General features: G+C 45.2%; 1 protein-coding gene across 2 annotated transcripts in view; it reads left to right on the plus strand.

The window, feature by feature from the left end:
• Nucleotides 1-727: 727 nt before the first annotated feature.
• The window catches only part of Ddx46 (DEAD-box helicase 46), a 45380-nt gene continuing 27193 nt past the window's right edge, over nucleotides 728-18914 (plus strand). For both annotated transcript variants that reach the window (XM_027409765.2, XM_027409766.2), the window contains exons 1-9: nucleotides 728-901; nucleotides 4472-4660; nucleotides 6708-6851; nucleotides 9974-10070; nucleotides 11950-12115; nucleotides 15624-15775; nucleotides 16700-16813; nucleotides 17357-17522; nucleotides 18125-18245. In XM_027409765.2, the coding sequence (XP_027265566.1) occupies nucleotides 885-901; nucleotides 4472-4660; nucleotides 6708-6851; nucleotides 9974-10070; nucleotides 11950-12115; nucleotides 15624-15775; nucleotides 16700-16813; nucleotides 17357-17522; nucleotides 18125-18245 (1166 nt within the window). In that variant the 5' untranslated portion in view covers nucleotides 728-884. The remainder of the gene's footprint in view (nucleotides 902-4471; nucleotides 4661-6707; nucleotides 6852-9973; nucleotides 10071-11949; nucleotides 12116-15623; nucleotides 15776-16699; nucleotides 16814-17356; nucleotides 17523-18124; nucleotides 18246-18914) is intronic.

Raw genomic sequence — 18914 nt, forward strand, 5'->3', positions numbered from 1 at the left:
TCGGGCTGCTGCCAGGGAAGCAGGCCAGTAACTGTGGAGTTTGCAATTGCTGGCTGTAAATTAGTATAGTAGATTAAGGCACAGGCATTGTGCGGAAGTTATAATAACAACTCCTCGCCTCTTACCGTGGAACCAAAAGCACTCCTCCGAATCAGAGTGTTCTTCTGTCCTCTCCATCAGCTTGTATGCCGTTGATCAGCTCATGTTTTGTGTAAATATCCGGACTCTGATCACTTCTCTGCTTCTTGTGTTAAGACACTAGCCACAGGTTCTACTTTCCGTTCTCCCCCTTTTTTGAGACACATTTAAATTCTGTTTTCCAAGCTGCCCTCTGACCTCTGGGCTCAAGTGAGCCTTCTGCCTCAGCCTGCCCTGTAGTTGGAACTGTGGATCATACATATACGGTCCCTTTCCCTGGGCACACTGTGGCTGTCTATGGCCAAGCACGTGCTTCTGAGGCTTGCCGCTCCTGTCACATTAGTATAGTGTAGAGGACTTACCAGGGTGAAGATCTGGCGCAGGCCTGCTCAGTAGCTTCTGACAGGGTTGACCGGGCTTGGGGTCCCACTCCATCGCACCAACTAGCCAGGCCCTGGGGTTTGCCTGCGAAAACCGGCCAGGGCCACTCCAGGCGCAGCCCGCGCCGCGCGGCCTCCAGCCTCGGGGTGGCGCTGTGGGGAAGGCGCCACTTCCTTCTGCCCGCTCCTTCCTTCCGCGCCCGGCGCCAGCACATCCTGTTTTCGTTGGCCGCGCTCTGATGGCGGTCCGTGCTGGAGCCCCGTTCGCCTCGTAGGGCCGGTGCTCGCTGGACGCCGTGAGGCCGTGGTGCTCCGCTCCTCTGTCCGCCTCCAGGGCGCGGCGCGGACCTTCTGGTGGCCGGCAGCATGGGCCGGGAGTCTCGGTGAGTCCGCGGGCGAGCGGCTCTGGGGCTCCGGGGCGGCGGCGGCGGCGGCGGGTTGGGGCGGCCGCACGTGTAGCCGCCGAGGAGCGCTCGCCGCGGCGGTGAGGGTGCGCTGAGGGCGCGCTGAGGGCGCGCCGCTGCCGAGCCCACCCCTGAGGTGCCGGAGCCGCCTTCCGCCACTCAGGCCGCCGGCTCCCCGAGCCCGCAGCCGCGTCACCTCAGGCAGCCGACCCGGCTCGCACTCCCTCCCTTAGCGCCTCGCCTCTGCAGCGTGGCTTACGCCCACTCTAGTTTCCTCAACTCAGCCAGTTAAAGGAGCGAGTGGCAGACTTTTACTTCACTTCTTTCTTTCTTTATCCTGCTTATTTTACGGCACCTGTAAGACGTGTTCGGCCGGCTCTGGGTAGCAGTGAACACTTGTTTAATGGACGTCTACTTCGCGGATACATTCCGTATTACTTTGTTACCAGCTGCTTCTCGTCTTTTTGAAACCGTTCGCGCGCGCACCTTATTATGGCTGTAATTATAATTAGACGATGTCTTCAAAAACTTGAGGATGTTGATAACAGGTTCAAGACCTTGAGGTTGTTACTGTTATTGTCTTGAAAGATGACTGATACGTATGTAGCCGGTCTGAAAGACACTGTGGTTCGGTGTCTAGGGAGAATGAAAATTCGGCGTTGCTGTTAATGCAAACAGCATTTTACTGGGCTGCGACTTAGGTACGGGAACATGAGCGAAGTGTGAGCGGAGCATCTTGGAATTTTGCAGATATAGAAGCCTGTAGCGTCATGCGGATAAAGGCAGTACAGCCAGTTCATGTGACTACCTTTTAAGTTTCCCAAAGGCATTGATCTTCATCTGGGTACCTAGACCAGAGACCTGGAAGCAATGTTTGATTCGTCCTCTCCCACACTGCTTATTGCTAGTTAGATTCTGCAGTATTCCCCCATTCCTGATCTCTGACTTTATTAAGGCCCCTAATATTCATTGTCCAGACTGCTTCAAATTGATTCCTCACTGAATTACCTTCCCTCCCTCCCTCCCCGCCCTCTTTCTTTCTTTCTTTTTTGTTTTTGAGACAGTGTTTCTCTGTGTGGCTTTGGAGCCTGTCCAGGAACTCATTTTGTAGACCAGGCTGGCCTTGAACTCACAGAGATCTGCCTGCCTCTGGCTCCCAAGGGATCAAAGGCATGCACCACTACCACCCGGCTTTTTAAGAATGTTTTTTAATGAGGTATTTATTTTTATCTTTTGTGCATTGGTGTTTTGCCTGAATGCATGTCGGTATAAGCATGTCAGATCCCCTGGAACTGGAGTTACGGACATTTGTGAGCTGCCATGTGTGTGTGTGTGCTGGGATTTGAACCTGGGTCCTCTGCAAGAGTGGCCAGTGCTCTTAACTGCTGAGCCATGTCTCCAGCCCTGGTAGCTTTAGTTTCATATTTTCTTTTCTCCTGTTGTCTCCTTTGTTTGATTTGTTATTTGTTTAGCAACAAAATAATGCTTCTATTTCTTTCGCACACATACATGCACACACACCATCTCTTAGCCAAGGCTGGTCATTCTGCCTTCACCTCTGAGTGTTGGCATTACATACCTGGCTCTTAGCAATACTTCTTCTTCTTTTTTTTTTTTTTAAGATTTTATTTATTTATTATGTATACAACATTCTGCTTCCATGTATATCTGCACACCAGAAGAGGACACCAGATCTCATAAGGGATGGTTGGAGCCACCATGTGGTTGCTGGGAATTGAACTCAGGACCTCTGGAAGAGCAGTCAGTGCTCTTAACCGCTGAGCCATCTCTCCAGCCCAGGGAAATACTTCTAAAAACAGTGATGAGGTTATGCCACTCATTTTTTAAAAAATCTTCAATAGCTTTTTCTTTTCTTTTAAAGATTTATTTATTGTTATGTGTCTTGGTGTTTTGCCTGCATGTATTGACTGTGTGAGAGTGACAGATGCCCTGGGGCTGGAGTTACAGACCGTTGTAAGCTGTTATGTGGGTCCTGGGAATTGAACCTGTGTCCTCTAAGAGCAGGCAGTGCTCTTAACCACTGGACCGTCTCTCCAGCCCCAGCCTTTTCTGTTTTTATTATCTATTTTGTGGTAAGAAAATTTATTCATGGGGCTGGAGAGATGGCTCAGGTCGAAAGTACCTGCTTTTCTTCCAGGGGACCTAGATTCGATTTCTAGCGTCCACATGGCTCACAGTTGCCTTTGACTCCAGTTCTTCGGGGTCTGATACCCTTTGCTGGTTGCATAGGTACCTGCACTCGGGTGCACATAAGTATACTCAGGCATATGCATATGTGCATAAATGAATTGAAAGTACTCATTTAGAGTCGGGAGCATGCTGGTCTCAAACTGCTAGACCTAAGTGAACTTTCCTGAGTCTTAGTAGCTGGTGCTACAGGTGTCTGCAAGCATGTGTGGCCCAGTAGCTTTTCATCTCACTCAGAGTCAAGGTCGGTATAAGATAAGAGCCTCTGAGGCTCTGCATATTTGACTACTTTGTTGATTCCTCTGGTCTTTCCCCATGACACTCTCTTGAGTCTCTTTTTCTTTTGTCTATTCGTTGAGACAGTCTCACTATGTAGTCCTGGTGGGCCTGGAACTAACTGCCTGCTTCTGCCTCCTGGATGCTGGGATTAAGGTGTATGCCACCACGCCTGGTGTGCTGCTGTACCTTCTTGATCTGTAGTCCTTGCTGCTGTTCCTTTATTTGCCAGTCCAGATTCCTTTCTGTGAGTTTACTCTTGTGCTGTTTGCCTGGAAAGTCTCCCTGTATGTCCACATGTGTGTCTGCATGGTTCCTGGAAGGTCTCCTTGTATGTCCACATGTGTGTCTGCCTGGTTCCTGCTTTTGTTTCCTTCAGGGGCCTCTAACATTGTCACTTTATCAGTGAGCTTTGCTAGTCATCTGACATAAAATGTCAAACCTCCCATTCGCTTTCTTTTAATTCTGAGCTGGTTGTCTCCAGTCCAGTGCTTGACACCTTGTGCCTTTCTTCACTCGCAGTCTCTAACTTTATCAGAGTATAAGCTGTCCTGTGGAAGAATAGTGTTGCTGAGCCGTCACTCCAGCCCCCCCCCACTCCCTTTTTTTCCCCCTTTGGTTTTTCAAGACAGGCTCTGTGTACCTCTGGCTATCCTGGAACTCACTCTGTAGACCAGACTGGCCTCGAACTCACAAAGTTTCTCTTTCCTCTGTCTCCTGAGTGCTGGGATTAAAGGTGAGCACCACCACCACCCAGCTCACTCCAGCCTGTTTGATAGAGGTTTATTTTGTAGCCCAGACCTCAAACCCTGATCTCAAACCCCTTACCATGACCCCTGACCTCACACCCATGCTGATCTTCCCCCAAGTGCTATGTGTGAGTCACCGTGTGTGGCACCCTTGCTTCCCTTGCTGCCTTCCCCTGTACATGTACTGTAGCAACAGTTCATTTTCTCTTTCTAATTAAACATATATTTAATTTGCTGAGTTTTTTTTTTTCTCTAACACATGGAAATTAAATTCAGGCTGCTGGCTAATCATAATCTTTATTTGGTCCTAATCCAGCCATTACCGAAAACGGTCAGCATCACGAGGACGTTCTGGAAGTCGGTCTAGGAGTCGTTCACCCTCTGACAAAAGAAGTAAACGTGGAGATGACAGACGTTCTAGGAGTAGAGATAGAGACAGAAGGAGAGAGAGGTCTCGGAGTAGGGACAAAAGAAGATCGAGGTCAAGGGACAGGAAGCGGCTGAGGTAAGCCACTCATCTTTGAAGAAGCCAGTCATCGTGGGCCTTCCCGGATAAATTGTCCCTCGTCAAAGGTGTGCGCTGGTTTGGAATGTAGCGGTTGTTTGTGGGTCTCCTGCTTCCACACTGTTTGATTAGACACAGGCTTTGTCTGTTAAAATTCTCTTAAGCAATATTTTTAAACTTTGAAATTTAGATTGTGTTTTTGGTAATCCAAAGAGAACCCCTGAAGTCCCCTGGGAGAGATAGAAGTAAGGTAATACATTTTATTTATGGAGATTTTGATTCTGCCCAAGACGGAACATTCTCAACTTTTCTATTTTACATTTATTTTGTGTTTTTTTGTTTGTTTGTTTTTTTCGAGACAGGGTTTCTCTGTGTAACAGTCCTGGCTGTCCTGGAACTCACTTTGTAGATCAGGCTGGCCTCAAACTCACAGACATGCTCCTACCTTTGCCTCCCAAGTGCTGGGATCAAAGACTGCTTACATATTTATTGACACTAGTGTCAATAGTTACAACTTCCCCCTAGTGAAGTGTCTTTAAAACCAGTTTTCTTTACCTACTCATTTTTTTTCTTACTAAAATAGGAAATAATACATAGTTAAACTATGACTAGTTCTGTAGGCCAGGCTGGCCTGGAACTCAAAAGAAATCTGCCTACCTCTGCCTCCCCAGTGCTGGGATTAAAGGCCACGCCCCATGATTGTTCATTTTTTTCTGTTTAAATTGTTCCACCTTTGTGTGTAGGAGCCAGCTAGGTTCCTTGGTCATTCTGACATTTGATAACTTCCTTGCATATTGACATGACAAGACAGGTTGGAAGGTGAGAATATTGTGATATTAATAACTGGTATTGCAGACGGAGCGTGTGGACTAATTCAGTTTCCGATTCTGTGTCAACTGACAGTTCCCACAGTTGAGTCAAGTACATGTTATGTGAATTGATAGTTAACTTTTGATCTTTGAGTTTTTTGTTTTGTTTTGTTTTGTTTTTCAAGACAGGGTTTCCCTGTGGCTTTGGAGGCCGTCCTGGAACTAGCTCTTGTAGACCAGGCTGGTCTCAAACTCACAGAGATCTGCCTGCCTCTGCCTCCCAAGTGCTGGGATTAAAGGCGTGCACCACCACCTCCCAGCTGATCTTTGAGGTTTTTATTTATATATATATACATACATACATACATACATACATACATACATATATATATATAGGCATCCTTTTTTTTTAAAATTTATTTATTATATATACAACATTCTGCCTCCATGTATATAAGGGATGGTTGTGAGCCACCATGTGGTTGCTGGGAATTGAACTCAGGACCTCTGGAAGAGCAGCCGGTGCTCCTAACTTCTGAGCCATTTCTCCAGCCCATGATCTTTGAGTTTTTATGTGAAAATAAAATTGTAAGATTTTAGGTCAGGGATTTTGAGGCTGAGTGTGGTTACATACAGCTTTCTTTAATGCAAGCACTAGAGGGTGAGAGGCAGGTGTCTCTGTGTTCTGAGCCAGGGAGACTCAGATTGAGAGGATAGAGTGAATTCTCCATGTTTTCTAGCTGAGGGATGTGGGATGCACGGAGTTGTGGGGAAGTCTGTCCTTTATCATGTGACTAGCAGCTCTCGGGAAGAGGTATTGCTGCCTGTTGCCTCCTAATCTTTAGATTATGGTTTTGTAGCTTAGGTTCTGCCCATCTCCTTACTTAGGTGCAGGCTCCCCCACGGCTGGGATTAGGATCCTGTACAGCTCAGCCAGTGCTCCATTGCTGCACTGCAGCCCCAGTCCTGGGCTGTCTGAAAATTGGCTTTGACTCTGTAGATGGTAGAGTTATAGTATTTATTGTTACACCATGTTGTGTTTGTTAACGGACATCGTGGAACTGGTATACTTGAGGTTCCATTGTTGTTTGTATGAACAGGCTTCACTGGTAGCTGATTGAGAATGCTACCTCTAATCGTGATCCTAATTTTAAGAAACTGTTTTCAGTTTGGGACAGTCAAAATCTGAAAAAATAACTCCCTTTGGCCACAAAATAATTGTAAACTGTCTCTTTCAGGCGTTCCAGAAGTAGAGAGCGAGACAGAAGCCGAGAGAGAAGAAGATCTCGGAGCCGAGATAGGAGGCGATCAAGGAGCAGAAGTCGGGGTCGTCGATCCCGGTCCTCCAGTCCTGGCAGCAAAAGCAAGAAGGCTGAGAACAGGTAAAGCTGTCATTGACCATATCTGCTGTACAGTTCCTTCCTTCTCAGTAATTACAGAGTGTGATTCTTGCTATGAATTGATGGCAATTTATTTATGAGATTATGGGGCTTATGATTCAGTTGGACAACAGCAGATTCTACTGGTTTTAAACTATGTTATACCCTTATTTAGTGTGTATTATTCATGGTCGGAACTTTTGTAAACATCTTTGTGGGAATTTAGTGTCTTTTGGAGGCAGTGATGAGTATTGACGTAGGCCTGCTGGTTGCCATGTATTCAGCTACATCCTTGGCATCAGTTCTCAGGTAGTTAAGATATTTGTTGACAACTTTTTAAAGATTTCTTATTAATGTGTAGGTAGGTGCCAGTAGAGGCAGGAGGCCTCAGTTCCTCTGGGAGCTGGAGTTATAAGTGGTTGTGAGCCACCTGTTGGGTGTGCTGGGAACAGAACTGCTTTGCAAGAGCAGTAGGTGGACTTAACCACTGAGTCAGCTCATGGTGTATCTTATTGAATTGCTATTTGCTAAGTGTGCTGAAAGGAGATGATTCGTAAGGTTAAGATATCTTTATTTAGATAAACACCAAGCCAGAGCGTGCCAGGGGCAGCAAGGCAGGGAGGCCAGAGAGAAGGGCTCCCATGTGCCTTCTTGCCCCTTAAAACCCTATCACCAGTCATCCTGACCTCGCCTTGACCACGCCCCGACAGGCATGGTCAGACACACCTGTGGCCAGCTTCTAGCAGGCATGCCTTACACTGTCCCCTACAGTGTGGCCTTTCTTGTTTCTTGTGATGCTGGTAATGCTCTTCTAGGTTCCAACCACCGCCATTGCTGCTTCCCTGCAGCCAGGAACTTGATATGTTGACTCTCACTTGTTTCCTGTTCCTGTTTTATTAAGTTGTTGCTACCTTTCCTGTATGGTTTGTTTTACTTCATAAATTGTACTTTAGTTTTTATAAGGCTAGTTTAATAGTGTTGTGATTTTGTGAGGTAGAGTAGGGGGCTGAGTTTGAGATCAGTCTGGTCTACATAAAGTTCAAGGACAGCTAGGACTTTGTAGAGAGAGCCTGTCGCAAAAAACAATTACAACAAAAAGACAAAAGGAAAAGGAAAGAAAGTGCGATGGAGGACTTAGGGAATACTGAATTTTATTTATCTCTTCATGTGTATGGGTGTTTTGCCTGTGTGTATGTCTGTGCATGTCCGGTGCCTGTGGATCTCAGAAGAGGGTGTGGGGACCCTTAAAACGGGAGCCAGAGATGGTTTTGAGCCGAAATATGCCTGTCAGTACTCAAACCAGAGCCCTGGGCGATTGGTATTTTCAACAAGAGCCGTCTCTCTGGCCTGTTTTATCGCTTGACCTTGGTTACAGGAATGTTTTATGATGTTTTCAAGTAATCTTCCATTCCCTGCCCTAACTTGCAGTTTCAGAAAGTTGCTCAAAAGTCATGGGCGGTAGGGTCAGGGCTACATTTGTAGATGGATTAATTGATCAGTGAAAGGACATAAAGAGCCTGCGGCAGCCATTTGGTAAATGACAGGTGACGTTGCAGGGAGTGAGAGATGCTCTGAAGATAAATGGTCCTGGGGACATTTGCTACTCTAATAAAATAGGACCGCCTTTGCTGTGTTCATAGAAAGCAGGCCTGGGCAGAATAAAGAGCAAGTTAGATGATTTTTATAAAGTTTATAATGGAGAATATTTCTTTCACCTCCGAGTATCTTTGTCAAATCTGAAAGGATGTCTAGACAGGATCACTCAGAAACACCAGTCATGCGCAGAAGAGGAGAGACGGGGTATTTTTATTTTAGGTGTATGAGTGTTGGATTCCACATGCATACATGACCTGCAGAGGCCAGAAGAGATCCCCTGAGACTGTGTTACCCATGGTGGCCCACTCCCTGTGAGCGCTGGGAACTGAACTTGGGTCTTCTTCAAGAGCAGCAGTGCACCTAACAGCTGAGCCAACTCTCTAGCCTGATGTTGATTAATTTTGTTTCCTTAAAATTGAGCCAGTTTGAACTGGGCAGTGGTGGTACATGCCTTTAATCCCAGCACTGGGTTAGCAGAGATAGGTGGATCTCTATGAGTTCAAGGTCAGCCTGGTCTTCAGTGAGTTACAGGACAGGCTTCAAAGCTACACAGAGAAAGAAGCCCTGTCTTGAAAAACAAACAAACAAAAATTATTAAGCCATTTTTTGTTATTAGAGGCATAAGTCAAATTGTAAACCCATTCTGATTTTAAATATTATTACATATATGAATTACTAAAATTGTACAATTTTTTAGACAAATTTCCAAATGTTTAGTAATGTTTTCTTTCCTTTTTTTAAAAGATTTATTTATTATGTATACAACATTCTGCCTCCATATATGCCTTCATGCTGGAATAGGGCACCATATCTCATTACAGATGGTTGTGAGCCGCCATGTAGTTGCTGGGAATTGAACTCAGGACCTCTGGAAGACCAACCAGTGCTCTTAACCTCTGATCCATCTCTCCAGCCCTTAGTAATGTTTTCTATTAGTGTTAAAAGATTTACTTTCTTGCCGGGCGGGTGGTGGCGCACACCTTTAGTCTTAGCACTCGGGAGGCAGAGGCAGGTGGTTCTCTGTGAGTTCGAGACCAGCCTGGTCTACAAGAGTAGTTCCAGGACAACCTCCAACGCCACAGAGAAACCCTGTCTTGAACAACCAAAAAAAGAAAGAAATGATTTACTTTTCTCATATCCCAGGTAATTATTGCTAGAATATGACAATGTGCTAGAATATACAGTGGGAGAAAGAAGAAAATGAGGTCTAAATCTGTTAAATAGTCTAAAATGAGTATAGCAGGACCTTCAGATGGCACAGTGGTACTTGCTGTTAAGACTCAAGCTGACCTTGATCCCTGGTTCTCAGTGTACGGCGTGAGACCTGACTAGTGCCAGTTGTCCCCTGACCTCCACAGGCATTGACTCTCCCCTCCCTCCCTCCCTCCCTCCCTCCCTCCCTCCCTCCCTCCCTCCCTCCCTCCCTCCTCCCTCCCTCCCTCTCTTCCCCTCTCCCAAATACATGTCATAAAGTGAAGAAGAAATGATTTCCAAATGATGGTATCTTACTCTCTTTTGTCCTTTGGTAGGTCTAGGTCCAAAGAGAAAGCAGAAGGTGGGGACAGTTCTAAAGAGAAGAAAAAGGACAAAGATGACAAGGAAGATGAGAAAGAGAAGGATGCTGGGGTACGTTCAGCTTGGAACAGTTCTGTAATGGCAGTCTTGCTTTCACAACAGAATTATCCCCTTCCTTCCTTCCTTCCTTCCTTTCTTTCTTTCTTTCTTTCTTTCTTTTTCTTGTTTTTTCAGACAATGCAGCCCTGGCTGGCCTTGAACTCACAGAGACCCATCCGCCTGCCTCTGCTTCCTGAGTGCTGGAACAAAAGGTGTGCCCCACCACATCTGAGAATTAATTTCTAAATGATACTCTTTATCTTTATTTTTACTCTTAAGTAATGTATAACAGTAATATAAAATAAAGAGAAGTCTTGAAGAATCACTCTGAAAATGTTGCATAGTTATGTTATCTGTTTCTAATTAGAAAATGTGATTAGTCCGTGTAAATAGTATCTAATTGGCCTGAAAAGTATATACAGATTTAGACTCTAGAATTTAGGCATCTAGGACCCTACAATGGAAAAGCACTTATCACGGATGCCTGGTGGCTAAATTTGAAGGAACAGCCCACATGAAGGTGGGAAGAAAGGGCAGATGGCATGTTGTTTTCTCACTGGTAAACTCATGCTGTAGCACCCCCAGACATGCATGAAAATAGATAAAACTGAAAAGCGCTAAGGCGCACAGCAGTGTACTTTCCTTCCTTGCATCCTTCCCAATGTGGGTCTATCAAATTTATTTTCATCAATCTAGTAGGACATAATTGATAACATACAGGTGTAGTCTACCAGCTGGACTTTCTTTGGACCACCAGCTTACAAATAACAACACAGACTTATTATTAATTATGAAAGCTTGGTTTTAGCTTAGGCTTTTTCAAACCAGCTCTTGTAATTCAAATTAACTTGTTTCTAGAAATCTATGTCCTGTCCCCTTGCTCAGTTACCTCTCCTCTATACAGTATGTCCGACTTCTTCAGTGTCTTGCTACGTTCCTCCTCTCTTCCCATAGTCCTCTCTCTCTCCCCCTGGAAGTCTCGCCTATCTCTCCTGCCTAGCTATTCGCCATTCAGCTCTCTGTTAAACCCATCAGAAGGCCCCTTAAGCAGAGATACATCTTTGCAGTATACAAAAAGATTATCCCCCGATATATGTTTTTTTTATTATTATTATTATTTTATGGGTATGGGTGTTTTGTGTCTGTGACCACTTGTGTGCCTGGTGCCGGCAGAGGCCAGATCCGTGGGAACTGGAATTAACAGATGGTCATGAGCCACCATGTGGGTGCTGGGAAGAGCAGCTGGTGCTCTGAAATGCTGAGCCAACTCTAGCCTCAGGTGCCTGCAGGACAAAAGAGGGTGCCAGATCTCGCTACAGATGGTTGTGAGCCACCATTTGGTTGCTGGGAATGGAACTTGGGAGCTACTGGAAGAGCAGTCAGTGCTTTTAACCTCGGAGCCATTCTGCAGCCCCCTCATTGAATTTCTTTCTCATGGTCTTGTTATATGTAGCTCAGACTGGTCTGGAACTAGCCCTAGGTTTCTTCAGCTACAGGTGCTAAAGACCAGGTCTGACTTTGTCATTCCAAAATACGTATTTTTTAAATTATGTTGCGTTGCTTTGTGAGTGTTACACACGTGGCATGCCATGACACAAATGTAGCGGTCAAGCATTAGTTCTCTACTTCAACCATGTGAGTTACAGGGATTGGACTTAGATGGTCATTCTTGGCAGCCAAGTACCTTTATCTCCTGAGCCATCCTGCTGGCCTTGCTTCTATATCATAAGAGCATCATTATAGAGATGGGTGATTACTAAATCTGGTGTCCTTTTAGGAATTTATATACACTTCCTTTTTTATCTTAATATACTTTGGAGAACTTATTTAGAATTGCTAATTCTGATTTTGATTTTCCTACTTTTTTTTTTTTTCTTTTTCACACCCAAAGAACTTTGACCAGAATAAGCTGGAGGAAGAAATGAGAAAACGAAAAGAAAGAGTTGAAAAATGGCGAGAAGAACAGCGTAAAAAGGCCATGGAAAACATAGGGGAATTGAAAAAGGAAATTGAAGAAATGAAACAAGGGAAAAAATGGAGTTTGGAAGATGATGATGGTATATTTGGGATGTGGGTGATGCTCTTTTTCTAAAATTGTGGGAAATACGCACAGTGTTATATTTACATTTTAACATTTTTGCCCTGTCAAACTGAGGGTCATAGCCAGGGCTTTGGGCATGTTCATCAAATACTCCAGCAGCACCCTGCTTCCTTACTTCCACTTTACCCATCCCAAGCAGAGAGCGTTGAGTGTAGCTGCTCACGCTGTGTGCACGCAGTGCTGTGTGCATGCAGTGCCGTGTAGCCCTCATCACTGCTCGTTTCCAGAGCTTTCGTCATCCTGGGTAGAAACTTCTCCAGCTGAAGATCTCACTGTCCTGCTGCCACCAGCCCCTTGTACCTTATACTGCTTTCTGTCTCGGAGAATTTGCCATGTTCCTCCACAGTGCAGCCGTACTATTGGTGTCTTCTTGTGTCTGGCTTTCTAATTTAGCATACTGTCTTGAGATTCATTCATCATATAGCATACTCTACTTTCTTCTACATGGCTGAGTAATAACCTAGTAAATGTACATGACAGGGTCTTACTATATTAGCCCCAGATGGCCTAGAATTTCCTATGTAGACCATGGAGCCTTGGACTCTGCCTCCTAAGTGCTGGGATTAAAGGCACATGCCACTGTGCCTGGAAATATTTTGTTTTTCTGTTTAAGACAGGGTTTCTCTTTCTAACTTAGGCAGGCCTTGAGATAGTGATTCTCTTACTTCAGTCTCCTAAACATTGGGAATATGGCTTGTGCTACTGTGGCTGGTTTATGCCATGTTTTGTTCATCTACTCACTTGCTTTAGACAATTTGAGCTGTTTCTGCCTTCTGTTTTTAGTGTGACTAAGGCTCCTGTGAGCATTGGTATGCATCGGAATATTCGAGTTTCTGTTAATAACTTTTTTTTCCCTTTTTTTGTAAATCTATGTACCTTGAAATAGGTTTGCTGAATTCATACTAAGATTCTTGTAATTTTAGATATAGGATCTCATTGTGTTGTCTAAGCTGGCCTGGAGCTCCTGCACCTACCCCCTGAGTAGTTGGGACTGTAGGTGTGAGCCACTGTGCCTGGCCATATGGGGATTTTTAAAGGCCTTCTTCAGTGGATGCTAAAATTTCAGTTGTAGAGTGGCATCCAGTAAGAATCACAAATTTTACTTCAGGGCATACAGTTGTACACTTGCATAGATAGTAGATAGTGCTGATGTGTTTGCTGCCAGTGTGACTGTTAATGAGAGTAAGCGTCTCCTGATGGTTCTGCATTATCCAGAATTCCAGCTCCAGGGATTCAGCCCCCTCTTCTGATCCTTGACCACCAAGGCACACACACGTGCACATACATGTTTATCTTAAAAAGATAATCACACCCCTCCTTTTTTTGTTTGTTTGTTTGTTTTTCGAGACAGGGTTTCTCTATGGCTTTGGAGGCTGTCCTGGAACTAGCTCTTGTAGACCAGGCTGGTCTCGAACTCATAGAGATCCACCTGCCTCTGCCTCCTGAGTGCTGGGATTAAAGGCGTACACCACCACGGCCTGGCTCACCTCTTCCTTTTTATGATTTAGGAGAGAAACATTTTCATCTTGTATTGCTCCTGAGGCTTGAACCCAGGCTTAGCCCACACTGCCAACACACTGCACCACTGAGTCACACCCAGGGCTTAGCCGATGCTGCCAACACACTGCACCACTGCATTACACCCCAGCCGTTTTCCATTTCTGATTTTGCTCTTGAGATTTTACTAAAGTGAAAGATTATGGTAGCTTACAGGAAAATAGAATTTTGCTTTATTTTCTGTGAAAGCTCCTGTCTTGGGTAGGGTTTCTGTTGCTGTAAAGAGACACCATGACCATGGTAACTCTTACAAAAGAAGAACATGTAATTGGGTGGCTTTCATGTTCAGAAGTTGAGTGCATATCACCATGGTATGGCGTGGTGGTGTACAGGCAGACATGGTGCTAGAGTTAATACATGTTGATGTTTAGGCAACAGTAAGTGGCTTATCTCATCGGGTGTGGCTTGAGCGTATATAAGACCTTACAGCCCACCCCAACAGTTACACACTTCTTCCTTCAAGGCTACACCTACTTCAACAAAGCCACACCTCCAAATTATGTCACTCTGAATGAGTTTATGGGGTTGTTTACATTCAAACTACTACAGCTCCAAACATATAGTTTCTGTATATCAGTGGTCATGATTGGGAAGAGTAGATTTTCTTGAGTTAGGAGTGATCAGTGCTTTTCTTTCTGTCACTCAAAGATACTTGAAGGAAGAATAGTTAAAAATTTGGGGAGAAATAGCTGTTGTTCTTTCCTGTGCAAGCATGAAGACCTGAGCTGAGTTTCATTTCTGATGATAACTTCCAGGCCAAGAGAAACAGACTTTGCCTTAAAACACTAGAGTGGATAGCACCTGAAGAATGATAGTCTAAGTTGACTTGTGTGTGGCCATTGCACACGTGTGCACACAGCAGGGTGAGGACAGAAGAGTGAGCACTAGCACTGCACACGTGTGCACACAGCAGGGTGAGGACAGAAGAGTGAGCACTAGCACTGCACACGTGTGCACACAGCAGGGTGAGGACGGAAGAGTGAGCAATTGAGAGAAACAATGTCATTTTTAGCAGAGAAAGTGTTCAGTATAAATTAGAACTGTGGCATTTTTGTTGTTTGGTTGTTGGAAAATCCAGCCCAGGGCCTAATGCATACTAGAAAAGCTACTCTCCTGCTAAGTTGTATGTATTCCCAGATCTAGAAGTACATTTAAGCACAATTACCCTTTTACCCCTCTTTTTTGTTGTTTTTATTTTGTTTTGAGACAGGGTTTCTCTCTCTCTCTCTCTCTCTCTCTCTCTCTCTCTCTCTCTCTCTCTCTTCTTTCTTTTTTGGTTTTTTCGAGACAGGGTTTCTCTGTGTAGCTTTGGAGCCTATCCTGGCACTTGCTTTGGAGACCAGGCTGGCCTCGAACTCACAGAGATCCACCTGCCTCTGCCTCCCAAGTGCTGGGATTAAAGGTGTGCGCCTCCACTTCTGGCCTATTTGCTTGCTTGCTTGCTTGTTTACTTATTTTTGCTTTTCTTTTACTCCTCTTTAGTTAAGTGATTTATTAGTATGTGTTTGCTCACTGTTATTTAATAGTAATACATTCATTATTGAGAATGTAAGACCTTCCAAGTATGAGCACTTGAACCGCATCTAGGAGTGAACTGTAGCCCAGAGGAGGGATGTTTGCACAGTGGGGAAAGTATGGAAGTAATGGAACAGATGTGTGTCTCCTCTTTAAAAAACAATTGTAGAAGTATTGGTGTGTTCATGTGTGGCTGCATTCACGCTCTTACACACACATGCAGACGTCAGAGGACAGCTTTCAGGAGTTATTTCTCCTCCCACCATGGGCTGTGGGCTTGGCCTCAGGTTGTCAGGCTTGTGCAGCAAGCCCTTTTACTCCTGAGCATGTCACTGGCCTGTGTCTTTCCTTTTGAAGTCTGTGTACAAAGACAATACATGCTGCTGTTTTAGATGATGAAGATGACCCTGCAGAAGCCGAGAAGGAGGGCAGTGAGATGGAGGGCGAGGAGTTAGACCCCCTGGACGCCTACATGGAGGAAGTGAAGGAGGAGGTGAAGAAGTTCAACATGAGGAGCGTCAAAGGCGGCGCCGGCAATGAGAAGGTGCGCGGCTGCGGGGGGGGGGGAATGAGAAGGTGCGCGGCTGCGGGGGGGGGGCAATGAGAAGGTGTGCGGGGGGGTGCGCGGCTGCGGGGGGGGAGCGCGGCTGCGGGGGGGGCAATGCGGCTGCGGGGGGGCAATGAGAAGGTGCGCGGCTGCGGGGGGGGCAATGAGAAGGTGCGCGGCTGCGGGGGGCGGCAATGAGAAGGTGCGCGCTGCGGGGGGGGGCAATGAGAAGGTGCGGCTGCGGGGGGGCAATGAGAAGTGCGCGTGCGGGGGGGGCAAGAAGGTGCGCGGCTGCGGGGGGGCAATGAGAAGGTGCGCGGCTGCGGGGGGGGCAATGAGAAGGTGCGCGGCTGCCGGGGGGGGGGCAATGAGAAGGTGCGCGGCTGCGGGGGGGGGGCAATGAGAAGGTGCGCGGCTGCCGGGGGAGGGGGGGGCGGCCTGCATGGTGCTGTTGCTCTCTTGAGCCGAAGGTTAAGGAGGTAGAGGGCGTTTTATGTTAAGTGACCATGCAGTAAAAAAAGTATTGCTGGAGGTGGTGGCACATGTCTTTAATCCCTGCATTGGGAGTCAGAGGCAGGTAGATCTCTGAGTTTGAGGCTAGCCTGGTCTACAAAGGGAGTTCCAAGACAACCAGGGCTACACAGAGAAATCCTGTCTCTGAAAAACAAACAAAAAGTTGTTCAAACTTAGATGTTCTGCCATAAGTTCAAAGTATGTGAATGTATCTGAACCATCACAGACACTTTGAAAAGTTCACACAAAACAAAAGGAAGTTTTCTTGGTCTTCTTAAAACTTAAATTATGTTAGTTCCAATTACATTTGTTGGGCTTAATACTGTTTTGTGTCTGGTGTCCACGTATTTTAAATCTATGTTTTGTTTTAGTTTTGCACAATATTTTAATACCTCTTTTTTATATTAGAAGTCTGGGCCAACAGTCACCAAAGTTGTTACTGTGGTAACAACCAAGAAAGCAGTCGTAGATTCTGATAAGAAGAAGGGGGAGCTGATGGAGAATGACCAGGATGCCATGGAGGTGATTCTTCATTTTGACTTGGTTTATGATCGATCGCATCCTAGGAGCATTTATTGCAAAGCGTTGATGCTGATGTGCTTGGCAGCTAGTATAGTGTCCAACCGTGCTGTGTCCTGCTTTTCCCTCTGCTCTAGCGGCTCATCTCAGGCATAAGACAGAAAAGTGAAGTAGAAAATGAATGACATTTCATCCCGATAACCTATACTGTAAAGGTCTATATAATGAAAACAATAGCAAAACTTTAATGACATTTCTGAGAATTATGAGGTTTGTATTATTATTCAAACTTTGAATAAAGAAAAAAAACAACTTAAGTTGAAAACTTTTTAAGGAGTTGATCTACTTACATTTAAAATAATGGACATTCTTACTTGAGATTTTAGGGTTATGCACTCTTAATTTTCCTTGTGGATGGTCTGTTAGAGATACTACTCGAAAAGCTCCGCAGAGTGCTTCCTAAGAGGGAAAAAGGCTTTGACAACTGGGACTTTTGTCTTCTGGAAGGGAGTGAATAATGAACTTTCTTTTTCCTGAAAATTCAAGTATTCTTCAGAGGAGGAGGAAGTTGATCTTCAGACGGCCCTCACAGGCTACCAGACGAAACAGAGAAAACTTCTAGAACCAGTTGACCATGGAAAAATTGAATATGAACCATTCAGGAAAAATTTTTACGTTGAAGTTCCAGAACTAGCAAAAATGTCTCAGGAGGGTAAGATGCTTCTGTTTGATTGATCATTTTATGGTGGTCTCTGGGAGGGTGCTCCACTCTGCAGTGAGAGGGTGTGCTCTTCTCCTCAGGGGGAGTGTACTCCACTCTGCAGGTGGATGGTATGCTCCACTCCTCGGGGATTGTGTGAGTGTGCATAGGCCTGGGGGTTGGAAGATGTTTCTGGAAGTATTTTTAAACAGAGCAACATGGATTTAGTCACATAGTTGATGTTCTTAAGGTTGAAAGTATTATTCATGTGAGTTTCACACAAACTGTTTTTGTTGGCCCTGTTGGTGTATGAGATGGTTGGCATGACAACAGCCATCAATCTACTGTTGGTTGGCCAAAGACCATCTGGGCAGCTCATGCTAGAGCAAGCAGTTCTCTTGTCAGTCATTCGTTACTCTGTTGCAATTAAGGAAAATATGAAAACCAAAGGGTTGAAACTGCAGCAGCAATTACTGTGTCTCTCTGAGCTGTGGTGTTTTTCTTGTGTCTCAGGTATGGGATTTTATTAGGTAGCACTTAAAGAGAGATGAGGATGCTTGACTCTTGACCACCTAGTACCAGGGGAGGAGATTCTAACGGGCTTTGTTTTCCAGAGGTGAACGTGTTTCGATTGGAAATGGAGGGCATTACAGTTAAAGGAAAAGGTTGTCCCAAACCCATTAAATCATGGGTCCAGTGTGGAATTTCCATGAAGATATTAAACTCCCTCAAGAAGTAAGTGGATGATGGTTATGTCCTTGTTTTCTCAGTGTCCTGCTGCTCACAGTAGCTCTCTCACACAAATATCTCTGGATTTCAAGTTTATTCATGACTGGAAGTTTTTTTCTTTGGTGAAGACCATTCCAGGTAGTTGAGCATGCTAGGGAAGTATTCCACCCTGAGCTGTATCTTAGCCCCAGTCCTTTTTTTAAAAATTTGTAAATGTCTTTATTGAGCTATAGTGTAAGTGTGAAGGTGCCCATTTGGAGCACACAGTCCAGCGGTATGTTTACAGATTCTTGCAACTATCTAATTGTAGAACATTTCCATCACTTCCCGTAGAAACCCTGTCCTTTATCAGTCTTCTCCCATGGTACAGGGAGAATTATATAGCATGTCATTTCTGATGACTTGTTGTCACTTGATGAAACCACTCTTGAGGGTTCCATGTTGTGGAATTTCTTAGTTCTTCATTCCTTTCTTTGACATTAAACAAATATTTATTTTAAAGACTGTTAATGCTCTTTTCCCCTCCCCCTAGATAGAGTCTCTCTATGTACTCTAAGTAGCCCTGGCTGCCCTGGAACTCAGTATGTAGTCCAGGCTGGCCTTGAACTCACAGATGCTCCTGCCGCTGCCTCCTCAGTGCTGGGATTAAAGGTGTGCGTCACCATGCTAGGCTTT

This window comes from Cricetulus griseus, chromosome 3 (assembly GCF_003668045.3).
Source record: "Cricetulus griseus strain 17A/GY chromosome 3, alternate assembly CriGri-PICRH-1.0, whole genome shotgun sequence".
NCBI classification, from domain to species: domain Eukaryota; kingdom Metazoa; phylum Chordata; class Mammalia; order Rodentia; family Cricetidae; genus Cricetulus; species Cricetulus griseus.